The sequence below is a fragment of the Octopus sinensis genome, linkage group LG13 (genome assembly GCF_006345805.1).
Source record: "Octopus sinensis linkage group LG13, ASM634580v1, whole genome shotgun sequence".
In the NCBI taxonomy this organism is placed as follows: domain Eukaryota; kingdom Metazoa; phylum Mollusca; class Cephalopoda; order Octopoda; family Octopodidae; genus Octopus; species Octopus sinensis.
The window spans coordinates 55,248,644-55,264,960 of record NC_043009.1 but is presented as its reverse complement, the minus strand read 5'-3'; the positions used below and the strand labels follow the sequence as shown (position 1 = coordinate 55,264,960).

At 35.7% G+C, this 16,317-nt stretch overlaps 1 protein-coding gene across 3 annotated transcripts in view; it reads left to right on the top strand.

Moving 5' to 3' along the window:
- The window catches only part of LOC115218473 (cilia- and flagella-associated protein 97-like), a 40,586-nt gene extending 25,920 nt beyond the window's left edge, over positions 1 to 14,666 (top strand). For 2 of the 3 annotated variants that reach the window (XM_036508375.1, XM_029788307.2), the window contains one exon: positions 12,184 to 14,666. In XM_036508375.1, the coding sequence (XP_036364268.1) occupies positions 12,184 to 12,453 (270 nt within the window). In that variant the 3' untranslated portion in view covers positions 12,454 to 14,666. Of the gene's footprint in view, positions 1 to 6,195; positions 6,330 to 12,183 lie in introns of all 3 variants that reach the window. The other variant, XM_036508376.1, reaches the window with a different exon arrangement.
- The last annotated feature ends 1,651 nt before the right edge of the window (positions 14,667 to 16,317 follow it).

Here is a 16,317-nt window from a genome sequence, read left to right as displayed (position 1 = left end):
TTTTCTACAGTAGGATGCTCTTCCTATTGCTAACCTTCACCTGTTTCTAAACACTGTAATATTTATCCATGGTCAGTCATGATTTCATGGAATATTGGAAATGAATGATGCTTATATAACAGCAACACTCATTTCGAACAATATCAAGTCAAGGTGCTACGAGCATACACACACTCACACATCTGTGTATGTGTGTACACACACACACACAAACACACATAAATATTGAACAATGAGAATGAGTGCTCAGCACTGCAATAGTGGTTAAAGATTCTTTATTTGTGGATTAAACCTAAGTTGTGAAGCCTATCAGAGAGAATACCAGTGTTTGTCTCCATTTTGAATTTAATCCAAAATAGAGATGAACACAAATATAGTATATATATATATATAGCAGTTGAATGACCTGGCATTGCCAGGGTTACTGCTGTTCTTATTCAGTAAATATAAAGACACATTCTCATAATTATTTCAAAATATCTATATTTCATTAAAAAATATCCAAACTGTAATGATAATAGAATTTCAAACTAAAAATCTGTCAATGTTGAAGCATCTCAGGATAAACAATATTCATTGTGTAATTTTTTTTTGTTGGTGCTGAAATGAATAAATTGTTGCTGCTTCCAACTCGCAAGCAAGTAACATAGAGTTGGCCATGGGAGAAGCATCAAGTGCAACTACCTTGAGGGATTGACTCTGAGGACCACCTGTTATGATTGTTGCCTGTAGGACATGGGGCTTCATGGATGTAACAATTAAGCAAGTTCCGTTACACAAGTGAGATGGGTCATCATAACTGAGCACCCAGTCTTAGTGTCAAGTTATGTGGTGGCACCCCAGTGGGTGTAAATGTGTTCAGAAATTCAACAGGGTATTGAACAACCTGATTTTGATTGACTGCTGTCAATTGATCGGAAAGTCACTTCTGATGTATCTGTTAACTTTTGAAGAAGTCCACGATTGAGTTCATCAACCATTTCATTAGTTGGAGCTAGTGTAACTGTTTCACAAAGCTAGTTTACATCAGTGTAATTAACAGATGAATTAAGAAATACTTTATCCATAAGATTCCTAAGAGAAAGTATCATTTGACCGCATGTAATTTCATATAGCTGAAGTCTTGAGTTGAATGTTAATATCCCATTCTCAATCTTAAGAAGCTTGTATGATCACCTTGTGGAAGTACTCTGATGTTGCTTGTAAGATGAAGTTTTTTCAAGTTTCCAAAGGTACGATTGTTTGAAGCATGCATTGACCTCATTAGCTTTTGATCCTTTAGGGGATACCTGGCAATGTTTGACAAAAACCTTCTGCAAGAAGAATTGTTATTCCTCCCATGAGCGTGCTATTGTTTTTTATGTCTTGGAGTACCTCTGGAGCTCCACGATATGATAGTGCACTCATCCCAAACAATGAGATAAGTTTGTTGGAGAATTGTTGCCATTGCAGAGTGTTTGGAAATGTTGCACATTTGAGATTCTTTCATTGCAAGGTTTAGAGGGAACTTGAACATGGAATGAGCAGTTCTTCCCCCATTGAGGAGGGTAGCTGCAATACCAGAAGATGCAGCACTGGAAGAAGGTTAAATTTTATTTCTTCCCATTTAGGATTGCAGGTGAAAGTGACAAAAAGATCTGGTTTTCCATATGTCCTGACATATGTCATAGCATCTTGTGTTCGTTCATGCATATATTGAGGACCACCTGTGAATGATGATGGGAGGATTATAAGTTGTTCCATGTTTTGAATATTAACATCTGTCGTCAGAGCATCTTGGAGAGAAACATAATTTCTAGCCCTTTGTTTAATTGTTACGAATGTAGAGATGCTCACTCACAACGTTAGCATATATATCAACCAGGTATTACTGAAATAGATCATAATACATATGTAATTGAGTTAATTGTTTTGGTCTTAACATCAGTTGGTAAGAATAGAAGTCATTTGATGACACCTTTTTGTTTGTAATTGGCTCTCCTGTTGCAGGTTCAGTCTGTGGAGTATTGAAATGATACCCATCTTGTCCATTCCACAGAATAAGAGGATACTGGAGTGCATCATAAGAGGGATGAGTCTCTGAAACATTTTAAAGGTCATTATCTCAAGCACGAATGAGAATATCATGATTTTCATGGGGATCACCTACCATAAGGATGGCTACTTCATTAGATATGGGCTCATTAAAATGGTAAAATGGTATAGTTTACTATAGGCATAACAAACACGAAAACACACACACTCACAGACACTCATAGAATTGATAATATTGAAAACAGCAAACTCTACACACACAAAGTTCAAACGAAACAAAATGTAGTCAATATAGGTGCAAAACATACTTTCTGTAGCATAGTTATGCTATAAAATTGTTTCAGGGAATATTTCCAAAAGAAATATTCTAGTGTCGGAAAGTCACCAATTTAGCAAAAATTACTATGCATCACCAATGTAACAAAGTACAGAAAGTCAACATTTATTTGGAACATGTACTAAAATGTTATAAAGTTCAGGATTGAATGTCACAAGTGAAGAAAGTCAAACTCCAAGAAAATTCAGAAGGCATAATTCATTATTTTACAATTTTTTAATGAACACTGAACAAAGTGTGTACAAAGGAATATGTTGCTGTTGTGAATGTTAATTAATTTAAAACATTTGCTGAAGGATGTATGTAGCAAGACATAAATTAATTTGACATCACTTACTATATATTTTAATTGCGTAAGGTTATAGGCTGTAGAACAGTAAAAAGGTTGTGCGGCATTGAATATTCACACTGATAAAGCAGCATAGCAGGAATTCGATAAGAACGATAAGGCTTTTAAAAAAGGATTATTTTCAAACTGGTTGTAAGGACTGGAATAACCTTTCTGTAATTATATTGAAAGAGCCGCTAAGGTTTTCTACTTTGCCAAGTTTCTGAATTTGTTATAATAACCAGAATAAAATTTTTTTTTCAAATACATTTGCAAGTGTTGTGATTGCTATCAAGTCAGCCAAATCTTCATGTTGATTATGAAAAGCACAATAATATTTCAGCACATAAATAGTGGTAATCGTTAAAACTGTTTAAACCGCAACTCTCCATGATGAAAAGGAAAATTCAAACAAGGGTACTTCAAAGTGAATGCTGTTGTTTGTTCAAAATCCAGGCCACAACTAAACTAAACTCTTTCAAAATCGGTACGTTTCACTATTGGGCAGTACAGTCACATACATATACTAAGACAGACACATACATTCATGCACACCTCAGACCTATCTCCGTTCTTCTGCATGTCTTTAGATGTATGTCAGTCACCACAAAAATGTTTGTATACTGATACACATACACCATCACACATACTTCTCAAACACACACAGATAGAAAATGTGACATTGTGGTGGTGGTGGTATAAAATGTCATTTACAATAGTTGACTTAGAGAAAGATTATGTTAAATTTTTGTAATGCAGATATGTAAATGAAAATAAAGTTTATTTGGTAGCTGAAAGATTACTAAATCTTTTGATACCTCATATGTCAAAATCAGCAACTCAGTTTTCGATTCCATAAGGAACATATGCACACATACACAAACTCTCTTTGATATATTAAGATTTGGAAGCATTGAGTGAATTGCACAGCTATTCTAACAAACTTCTTTCAGTTTCTGTCTACCAGATTCAGTCACAAGACTTTGGTTGGCCTAGGGCTATTATAGAAAACACTTACCCATGCATAGAACCATGTGGCTGGGAAGCTGACTGCCATGTAATGATTGAAGTAATTGTGTGTCACTATAGGATGTGTCACAACAGGATGGTTATCTGATGCAGTAATTGCTTGTTTCAAACTAGGATGTTTCGTAACAGGATACATCCTATTTAGGAAATATTTCTTATTTGCCCTTAGAACAGGATGTTAACTTGTGGAGAAGGTTTTATTTATTTATTTATTTTGTCATTTGTACATTAATGTTTAATTTATTGAATTCAGCTTTCAGGAACAAAACACATGCACATAAGTATACACGTGCACAAACACACATACATGTGAACATATCATCTATACATACACAAGTACATAAAAACATACACATAGATACACGCTTAAACACATAAAGTATAATGTTGGCCTCAGTAGGATTTGAACTCAAAATCTAAGAGGCCAGAAGAAAAACAGCAAAGTATTTCTTCTGATGCCTTAATTCAGCTTATCCGCCATAATAATAATAGTTTCGAATTTTGGCACAGGGCCACCAACTTCAGGGAGGGGTAAGTCAATTACGTGGACCCCAGTAGTCAACTGGTATTTAGTGTATCAACTCTGAAAGGATGAAAGGCAAAGTTGACCTTGGAATTGAACTCAGAATGTAAAGACAGATGAAATGCTGCTAAGCATTTTGTCCTGCGTGTTAATGATTCTGCTAGTATACCGCCTTAAATAATGATAATCCTTTTTACTAAAAGCACATGACTTGAAATTTATGGATAGGGGACCAATCAATTACATTAACCCTTGTGTTTCACTGGTAGATAATTTATTGACCTCGAAAGGATGAAAGGCAAAGTCAACCGCATCGGAATTTGAACTCAGAACGTAAAAATGAACACAATACCACTAAGCATTTTGCCCAGTGAGCTAACAATTCTGCCAGCTCACCACCTTAATAGTAATAACAACAAAAATGACTAGCATTGGCATGCAACACCCACGTTTCAGGAAATGTGTGTTTTATATACATTTAAAAAAAATAAATTTTTGTACTATTTCATTTTAGTTTGAGTGGAGTGTTCTTTTTGTCTTTTCTTTTGCAAATTGTTAGACATTTGTAAATTGCTGGAGCATGCATTTTCTGATGATTCAATAATTAAACGGAATAATTAACTTAGCTGATACATTATGTTAATTAGATGTCGTTAACTTACATATATATATATTTCTATTCATGTTTTAATTTTGTTTTACGGTAACACTAACAGAGTTCAGTTGTTTTGTGTAGTATTCATTTATAAAATTTAGTTTAAGTGGATTGATGTTACAGTAGTGTTTTTTAAAAAAATATTTCATTACATTTTAATAAATAATAATTTTGTAAACTTAGATGTATTCTTATTATCAAAACATGTGTATTTTATGGTTGGATGCTCTTACTACCATTAGCCAACTACTGAACCAGGAAATGGTTGCAGCACTTATATTTAACTAGGCAAGTTGATTCAAATGAAGTAATGTGTAATGGTGGTGTTTTTTGTTCTTTTTTTTTTTGTAATTAGTTGTATAGTTATTTATTGTTTTTATTTTATATCCTATTTGGTGAACAATAAGCATTGTTGGTTTCAAGTTTCCCACAAACCAATCACTATAGTTCACTGAATTTAATGATGGCATAGAGAGTGACAGGGGATTGTATGTGTGTGTGTGTGTGTGAGAGAGAGAGAGAGAGAGAGAGACTCACTCAGAACAAATATACTCAGAATTTTTATTTGAAATTATTTTTTTTCTTTCTTCTTGCTGCTGTTTACATCTTACGGTGATTTACTTTGGTGAAAGTCATGCCATCTTCATCATCTTTTTGTATGTTTCCCATGATGGCATGGGCTGCTAGGTTGACTGGTTTGGCAAGATCTGACAAGTCAGATGACTATATAATGCTCCAGTGTCTGCTTTGACATGGTTCTTATGGTTGAATGCCTTCTAATGCCAGCCACTTTACACACACAACATCTATGCATGTATGTATGTGCAAACATGGTTCTGTAGTTAAGAAGTTCACTCTGCAACTGCAAAGTTTTAGGTTTAGTCTGACTGCATGACACTTTAGCATGTGTCTCCCGCTATCTCCTCACCCCCACTGGTTGACCAAAAGCTTTGTGAGTGGATCTGGAAAATGGAAGAAGCTCACATGAGTGTATGTTTATCCTTGTCTCAGTATTGTATGCTAAGTATCAATTGTTACTGACATTTGTTTGCAAACTTTCGTGAAAACGTGTTTGACCATTATGTCAATCATGTCTGAAGGACTAGGGCAAATATTAACATGCGTGAAAATAGATGAGGGTTAGTGACAGGGAGAGTATCTGGATGTAGAAAAATCTGCCTTAACAGATTTTACGACCCATGCAAGCATGGAAAATTGGACAGTAAAATGATGATGATGTTGATGATATTGTGTTGCAAAATCTTTATCTTCCAAATTCCATTCACTAGACGTTGATTAGCCAACCTGGGGCTATAAAAGAAGATGCTTGTCCAAAGCACCAAGCATTGAGATTGAACTCGAAACATCCTGGTTGCAAATCAAACAGATAAAACAACAAACCTATGCTTGAAAGCATTCCCAGGTTGGTGAATTCAATGTTGTTGATGTTCAGCTTGAACCATGTTTATTTATAAGACATTTAGATATTCAGCTTTCAATGTACAATGATAGAGCTTACCAAATTAGGCAGCTTGTGTGAGTACTACAGCAATTAATATTTCATTAATGATTTAATGCTAAACCTATACCTGCCTGACGTTCCCTTAGACGTTTCTCAATAATATAATGAAATGTTATAAAAACTAAGACTCCATCCTAACTCTACTTACAAGCTAACAAGGCAGTGAGCTGGCAGAAACGTTAGCACACCGGGCAAAATTCTTTGCAGTATTTCGTCTGCTGTTATGTTCTGAGTTCAGATTCCGCTGAGGTCGACTTTGCCTTTCATCCTATCGGGGTCGATAAATTAAGTACCAGTTATGCACTGGGGTCAATGTAATCGACTTAATCCGTTTGTCTGTCCTCGTTTGTCCCCTCTGTGTTTAGCCCCTTGTGGGTAGTAAAGAAATAGGATGCTTACAAGCTAACCAGAGAATCTTATATGGTGGTTTGCCTTGTCTATGAGTAGTTTCAGGTTCAGTCTCACTGCATGGCACCTTGGTCAAGTATTTTCTGCTATTGCTCCATGCAAACAAATGCCTTGTGAATGAATTTAGTAGACTAGTGGAAGACTGCCATGTGTGTGAGTGTCTACATATGTGTTTGCATTTATCCTTTACCACATGACAACTGGTGTTTGTCTATATCCCACTAACCAAGTAGTTCGGTAAAAGAGGCTGCTAGGGATATGAAGCTCTAAAAATAAACACTGGCTTTGATTTGTTTGACTAAGCCCTTCAGGGCAGTGCCCCAGAATGATCGTAGTTCCTCAAATATCAGTTGACCACAGGATGTAAAAATGGTTTGACTTTGCAGGCTGGATTGCAACATAAACTACATCTTGCTGGATAGAGAAAATTTCCCCCACCCACCCCCAAAAAACAAAACATATGCTTAACCCTTTCATTACTATATTTATTTTGAGATGCTCTGTGTTTCTTTCAGTTACTTTAAATATAACAAAGAATTTAGTAAAATAACTTAGTTATCATTCAGCTAGTGTTAGGAACATAAATTGTGACTAAGGTTTGGTGGAAGATTTTAATTCAGAACTTATGAAAACAAGACATTTGTACTTAGAGCCAGAGCTGGTTGGTAACGAAAGGGTTAATGTAGGCCAAAATAAATGGCTAAAGGGTTGAATATAAATTATAACTCTGAACGCATGCTAGTAATACATATTTAATAGATTTTTGTTTACAAAATTGAGTTGAGGGTCAGATTAATCACTACTTTGGTTTGTATGTTTGACACACCTGATCTTCCATCAGAAGGGAGAACTCAGAGGACAATGTAGTCCTAATTTACAATTCCCAAGAAAATTATGAGATGATCACAGCTGGAAGGTCATTGATCTGATGGATCAGGATTGACAGGGAACTTTTAACAATGATAATAATAATAGTTTCAAATTTTAGTTCAAAGCCAGCAAATTTAGTGGGGGAAGTAGGTTGATTATATTGAACCTAGTACTCATTTGTGACTTATTTTATTGACCCTGAAAGGATGTAAAGCAAAGTTGATGTTGGTGGAATTTGAACACAGAATGTAGAGATGGACAAAATACTGCTAAGCATGTTGTCCGGATGCTAACCATTCTGCTAGCTCACCACCTTAACAATGATAACAATAATCCTTTCTACTCTAGGCACATGGCCTGAAATTGTGGGGGAGGGGACTAGATGATTACATCGACCCCAGTGTTTCTCTGGTGCTTAATTTATCAACCCCCCGAAAGGTTAAGTCGACATTGGTGGAATTTAGACTCTGAATGTAGTGACTGGCAAAATACCTCTTAGTATTTTGTCTAGTGTGCTAACAATCCTGCCAGCTTGCCACCTTCAACAATGATAGTAGTAATAATAATAATACTTTCTAATTTTGGCATAATATTTATAATAATCTTTCCAACTGTAGGCATAAAGCCTAAAGTTTTGTGAGTGGAGCTTAGTCAATTACATTGAACTCAGTGTTCAACTAGTGCTTACTTTATTGATCTTGAAAGGGTGAAAGGTAAAAATCAATCTCAGTGGCAGAGGCAATTATAATAACTATAATTTTTTCTGCAATAGGCAAAAGGCCTGAAATGTTGGTGGCGGTTAGGGCAAGATGATTACATTGATGGAGTTTGAACGCAGAACATAAAAACAGAAAAAATGCCACTAAGCACTCTGTCTAGTGTGTTAATGATTCTACCAAGCTCACAGTCTTATCCTTTCCACTGTAGGCACAAAGCTTGAAATTTTGGTGGAAGGGAATAGTCAATTACATCGACTCCAGTACTCAATTGGTACTTATTTCATTGACCCTGAAGGGATGAAATGCAAAGCTGACCTCAGTGGCATATACTATAATAATATTAATTTAATGTCTTTCAAAGTTAAGTGATCATCATCATCATCATCATCATTTAGCATCCGCTTTCCATGCTAGCATGGGTTGGACGGTTCAACTGGGGTTTGGGAAGCCAGAAGGCTGCACCAGGCCCAGTCTTATCTGGCAATGTTTCTACAGTTGGATGCCCTTCCTAACGCCAACCACTCCGTGAGTGTAGTGGGTGCCTTTTACGTGCCACCGGCACAGGTGCCAGACGGTGCTTTTTTCGTGCCACGTCATAAAGATTTTCAAGTGAGGTCATAAGAATCTGTAGTGAAAGACATGACTCAATCAAACCAAGTACAAATCAGTTTTGCGTGGGAGAGTAAGTAAATAGTCAATAGCAGATCTATAACATACTCCAGTCCTATTTTAGTTGTATATTGATTGAACAAGAATAAATAAATGAATGAATGACCAGATGAATGAACAGACAGACAGCTCAGTTAATTCTAACCGCTGACTGATGAATGACTACTTGTCCCACTTCATCACTGGGAGAAGGCTGTGAAACACCTGCTGTGACTGTTTATCCATTTGTAGAATATTTGTGGAAACACTCACACTTTGGAAAAATCAATATAAAATTTAAAAAAAAACAAACAAAAAGCAAACAAAGGTGGCAAGGCAAATTGGCAGAGTTGTTAGAACATAAGGTAAAAAAAAAAACCTTGTGGTGTTGATCTGTTCCTTGTTCAAATCACACCAATGTCAACTTTAATTTTTATCTTTATTGTGTCAATAAATAAAGTGTCAGTCCAGGTCTGTGGATTGGCAAAATTGTTTGAGTTTTGGACAGGATGCCTTGCTGGTATTTATCTCAGTTTTTTGATTTCTGAGTTTAAATCACACCAATGTCAATATTATTCTTCATTCTTCAGGGATCATCATCATCATCATTTAGCGTCCACTTTCCATGCTAGCATGGGTTGGACAGTTCAACTGGGGTCTGGGAAGCCAGAAGGCTGCACCAGGCCCAGTCTGATCTGGCAGTGTTTCTACAGCTGGATGCCCTTCCTAACGCCAACCACTCCGTGAGTGTAGTGGGTGCTTTTTACGTGCCATCGGCACTAATTAATAAAATCATTAGAATGTCAGATAGGATGCCTTACTGTTTTTGTTCTGGTTCTTAATGTTCCAAGTTCAAATCCTACTGGAATGCTAGACTTAATCTGTCACGTGGTTTAACACCAACATCTTGTATCCTGGGGTGCCTTTAATGGAGTCTGTTCTGTTGCAAGCATAGAGGTCAGGTCTCTGGTTCAAGGATAACTTCCTCCCACTTGTCTTGGAGAACCTTTTAAAGGGTCATGGTAACTGGCTTTCCTCCAGGTTGCTTTTATCTTTTACTTGTTTCAGTCAGTGAACTACGACCATTCTGGGGCACTGCCCTGAAGGGCTTAGTCAAACAAATCAAAGCCAGTGTTTATTTGTAAAGCTTCATATCCCTAGCAGCCTCTTTTGCTGAACTACTTGGTCAGTGGGATATAGACAAACACCAGTTGTCATGTGGTAAAGGATAAATGCAAACACATATGTAGACATGCACATACATGACAGTCATCCACATGTCTACTAAATTCATTCACAAGCCATTTGTTTGCATGGAGCAATAGCAGAAAATACTTGCCCAAGGTGCCATGCAGTGAGACTGAACCTAAAACTGCTTGGTGGCAAAGCAAACTTCTTAACCACACAGCCATACCAATGCCTAATAAAGTCCTTCAGTGATGCACATTCCAGTAGGTGGACTAGCGACTTACTTGGTATGGTTATCAGTTCATGTCTACCTACTGTAGTCATTGGGTTGTTGTCTAGTCCTGAAGTCTACCCTTACATTATCCACTATCTTCTTATCATTTCTTGTCTTTTGAAGACAGTAAAGTGGTGTAATTTCAGAGAGATTTTGCTGTTATTTTTAGCAGATCAAGCGACCACATTGAGGCTACTTCACTGATTTGTCTTATATGTATTTTTTTCTTCTCTCTTTTCTTTGTTTCTTTGGTAACAACTGGTTGGCTTTGCTTGAGCAGTCATCTATGACATGGAGATAGCTAATTGAATACTTGACTTTACAATAATCTTTATGATTAGGGTATTAGGTCAAAATCAAGAATTCATCATCATTTTAATGTCTATTTTTCCATGCTGGCAGGGGTTGGATGGTTTGACAGGAACCAGTGAGCTAGAGGGCTGCACTGAATTCCAATGTCTGCTTCAGTTTGGATGCCAACAACTTTACAGACCGTACTGGGTGCTTTTTTTTTTCATGGCACCAGCATTAGTGAAATTGCCAAGTACTTACAAAACAAGACACCTTAGCTGAGTGAAATATAGTATTGAAGAATGTTAAGATGATGATGCTGTTGTAGGAGTAGTAGTAATAAAAGTATGATAGAGGGAATTATAATTCGTATTTTATTTAACTTGGAGTAAAGACCATAGTGAAAGGTTTGAATTCACAACATAGAGAAATAGAGTTATTGTAAGGCCAATTACTACTGTAATAAATCCACTACTTAGATGATAAGGATTTTTTCATAATTGAACACAATCAGAAGTTTATAGGGAAGAGGTATTGTCAATTGACTTAAAGCTGATTATGTCTAGCACATGTCTCACCAACACCATAGTGCTGAAAGGCAAAGTTGATGTCAATAGGTTTTACTCTCAAATTGTAAAGACGGAGTCTCTACATGATAGTTCAGTCTGATAAAAACAGCAACCAAACTTCACTCAAAATAACCCTATAATTGAAATAGAGCACATTAAAAACAGCTTTTTTAAATTTTATTTATTTATTTAAGTTCTTCACTCTCTTTGGAGTATAGACCATCAACAACTTTTCTCTTGGTTCTGGAATGTCTTTATTACATCTCTTTAGTTTGATACTTGTTTTCCTCATTGCCTGCACTACAAGTACTGCACTTCCTATTTCAGGAAAGGCTTTCACATCTCAAGTCTTATTGGTTTTGAATTATCAATACTTCTGTAACATTACTTAATCAAGGCTGGTTGACCTGGTAGACTAGACCTAAACAGGGCTACTCAAAGGCTTTGTTGAGGAATGATTTAGTTGTTGCATTGAGCTTGATTAAATTAATTATCTTTCTGATTTTTACTCATTTGTCATAGCTGTTTTGACTGAAAGGGAGAGTGAGAACCACCTTAAAATCACTTCTTTTCTGCAACAGGGGACAGTACTGCAAACCCTTTATGTTTTTGATGTTCCTTCTAAACTGTAACTGGAATCCTTTCTCAAAGTTAATCAGTTTCTTCAGTTGTTTTACTTTAGAATTAGCCTTGTGCTTGCTTAGCTTCCACCCAAGTAAAAAAAAAAAAAAAGGCAGTAATTCACCTTCATTTGTGTTAATATTTCTTTTTTTTTTCTTCTTCCACAGGCTTTTCTAAGACGGCTAGAAACTGTTAGACCCAGCAAAGGTTTGTCAAGAGATGAACAGTTGGCAGAATACAGTTCAAAACACTCGAAATATCCACTCAATAAAGTATCATATCCTGGATGTACAACAAAGAGACCCTCAACTGCAACCTGTGAATCTAAAAGTTTTGTCAGTATTGAAAGCCCATCAGACCCTCCTGCTAAGAAAGATCTTTATTGTCGATCAAAGACTAAGTTTAAAAACCGTCCTGAGTGGATATCAAAATGGTGACCTTTATAAAATTAGGGGGTATGGGAATAATTCTGGGGATTAGTAAGGGATGGGTATGGAAAAAAATCCAAACAAACAAAGAAAAACCCAACAAATTCATGTTTTTGAAGTTTGAATTGTTTTCTGTATATATTTCAAATATTTGTCATATTTAAAAGATTCTGTTGTGGCAGGTGCTGTATGGTGTGTGGCATGCTGTGGTAACAGTGGTGGTGGTTAAGTTTCACAACAAAGCAAATTCCTTGGCAATTTTGGTTTCACTTTCCAGTTGGAACTATGCTGCTTCATTTGTGATGTCGTTAATTGTTGCCTTCAGGACATAGGACAAAGGAATGACCATCACAATGCAAAGAAATCCTTATATTAAAGATTTTTTTAAAAAATTTTTTGGCAGGAGAAAAATTCAAAAATATTGCATAACTATAAAAATAGAAATAAAATCTAAATTTACTTGAGAAAGAAAATATCTATATGTGTGTGTATGTGTTTGTGTGTACATATACAAACACCCACACATACATGTGTGTGTGTGTGAGTGTGTGTTTGAATGTGTATATGTAGATAATGACATATCGATCTCTAGGTGTGTCTCAGAAAATTAAAACATTATGCAAGCGTTAATCTTTGTTGTCAGTTAATGTCTGAGCATAAAAGTTTCAATTGCATTAGGCTCACTAAATGTAAATTGCTCTATTTCCAGCATTTTATTGATACATTAAAAATCCAATATCTCGAAATATTAGAATGTAACAGCATAACATCAGAAACATATCATTAGAAAGTCGGTTAAAAATCGAGGTGGGTACAAAATGTCAGTACATGTTTGGTGCTCTTTTGACTTCAGTGACTGGACATATTATGACAGAGGAAACCAATTAGTGACACTAGTTAATTTTGATGGAAGTCCCGGTAGTCTCCTTAGCAGCCTTTGGCTCCTAAAAAGGGATACTCAAGGCTTTTGTTTTATGGCAGGGAGCAGTTTAGTTGTTGCATTGAGCTTCATTAAATGATTATCTTCCTGATTGATGCTGATTTGTTTTAATCATTTTGACTGACTGCTAGTGTGGGAACCGCCTTAACCACCAAATGACTGCTGGGACACAAATTGGGCATCTTTTTAACTATACCCCATAGTTTCTGTATGAGATTTAGGCCAAGTCAGTTCCTTGGTAAGGTAGCTCATTGATGTGATGATCAGTAAAGCAGGAAGTGTTTGTTTTGGCGCTATGTGCAAGTACCAAATCTTGCTGAAACAAAAATTTTACATTGCCAAATAGCTTGATGTTTGATATAAGGAAACAAGAAATGCTCCAAGATCTCATGGTAGACTTGTGCATTGGCTGTAATTCTGAAGAAACACAAAAGTCCAATATCTACATATGACATTGCATCACTGATTGCCAGAAATTCGAGACTGGGTTTCTAATGGCTGGTGTTTTGTGATTTCCAGACCTCCAAATTCTGCAAACTTCGTTTCCAAATGAGATACAAAAACTTACTCCAATCAGGAAAAAGTCACATTGTGCCACTGCCCATCACTCTATTTCCTGTTTCTCCTTGCCTCCATCGACCACTTGTAACATTGCTTGTCAGTGAAAAGAGGCTTAGTGCTAGGTACTTTGCTGTTGTGCTCCATCTCTTGAAGCTATCTCGCTGTACAAGGTGGTTCTTGATGCCCTAACTTCTGTGTCAACTTTTGATGAAAATCTTCCTCGTTGTCAAACTGGCTTTTTTTTTTTTTCACAGTTCTCTTGAAGTTACAGTTGTCCCTCTTGCTGGCTCACCTTTTTTCTGCCTCATCTTGCATGTCCAGATGGTATCCCAGAAAGTGGCTGCAATGTTGAAATCTGGGAACAGCTAGCTTTTAAAGAAATAATCTTCTCTGTGTCTTCCCCTCTTCGTGAAGTATGTTACTGATGATCTTTTTAGTCAACAGTTTAGATCAGAAGTCTTGCTCATGATTACAGCACTAATGTTTTCTGTAAAAAAAAAATTAAAAATAAAAAAAAAATTATTGGCTGAATGAGTATTACTCTTACATGCTCAGACAATATTGTAATATTTTGAGAGAAGTAGAATAGAATTAAAATATTTGTCTGTACTTTTACAATGGATAGTCATCATTCTAGAAACTAGAAATTGTTCGCAGACTAAAAAGGAGCACTACTGCCACATTTATTGTACATAAGAGTAATAAATTTTTTGAATATTCATTTTTTTTTCCTCCTTAATATTCTAATTTTCTGAGATGTACTTATATTTGGGCCTATGTGTGTGTATGTGTATTTGTATATATATGTGCGCGCACACACACACACACACACATTTACTTAATATATAAAAACTGTATTTATGTATTTAAAATTTTATATTTAAATATATAACACACACACACACACATATACATGTGAATATGTGTGTACTGTTTTCTGCATAGTTATATATTAAAAGCATAAATCATTAAAGGCTATTTCAAAATAACTGTCAACCCTTAACTTATGTAGGTATATATGTGTACACACGGATGCACACATATTCATTATGTATGTATGTGTATATATATATATATATATATACATATATATTAGCATCATTTAACATTCGTGTTCCATACTGGCATGTGTTGGGTATATATGTATATGTATATATATATATATATATATATATATATATATATACATATACACACACACAGAGAACAACTTCCTTCAATAATTTTATTCTTGTTGTTAGTTATCTTGAATCAGCTATCTACCTTTCCATCTTAACCTTTTTGTGAAATGTCTGGTTCCCAGGAAAATATTCTGTATCATCTTTCTCTCTTTGGTTGCCTTACTTCAAAACTGAGATTGTAAAGTTGATAAAACTGGGTTTTTTTAAAGCGTGTCTTCATATCACAAAGCAAATAGAAGCAATTTTTTTTTCTCTTCAAAAAGGTTTAAAAATGAGAGTGGTATGAGGAATAGTTTATTCCAATTCCATTGTTGGTTAATATCACTTCAAAAGCTCATTCTTCATGCACGTGTGTATATGACATACACACACATTTATATCTATGTATTTTACACGCACACACACAATACTTACTCATTTGTCTGAAAGAGAGCATTTTGAAGTATCATCCATTTTTCCAGGGTTAAATTTTCTTTCTTTGCTCCACTAAAAGATGAAGTCATGTCTACCTATATCTAACTCTTGTTGTCTTTCCAGTTACAATCAGTAACCTACTCACTTCTTACTTGTCTTGCAGTTTAATTTATTTGGGTGTCAAATTAATTCTTCACTGTCTGTTCTATATTTATGTGAATACAACTAAAATGGCCAAATTCATATGGTTTTCAACAACAATTGCGTAAGACTCAAGTTCAAAACCACAAAGGTATTTTGCGTGTAACTTTTTTCTCTTGCTAGACTAGACACTTAATATCTCAACTTATACATTTGTCCCGAATAGGTACCAGATCGTCTGGGAACGTTACTTCCAAAATGAGACTGGCATCCTAGCCAGGAGGAGGTTTGTCTCTTTTCTGTTTAATGCCACACAACCAATGCTCTGGTCTCTGTGAGAATATTGGAGCTCTTGGACACATGTTTTTGTGTGACATGAGGATTTTATTATCTATGTGTTCTAGACCCAACCAAACCAGTTAATTCAGTGTTTTACCACTATGTCCATTTATTTTATCTAGTCCCTCTCTCTGTTCTTACCTACTCTGTAGATGTAGCCCTGTAAATGGGACTGAGTTACGTTCAGAACATGGCCTCAGAATTAGAATTAAAACAATACAGTGCATTGTTTAGTGTTGTGATGTGAAGTTGAGACCCCTTAGCTGAGATATCAACACCTTTCACCACTTGGCTAGT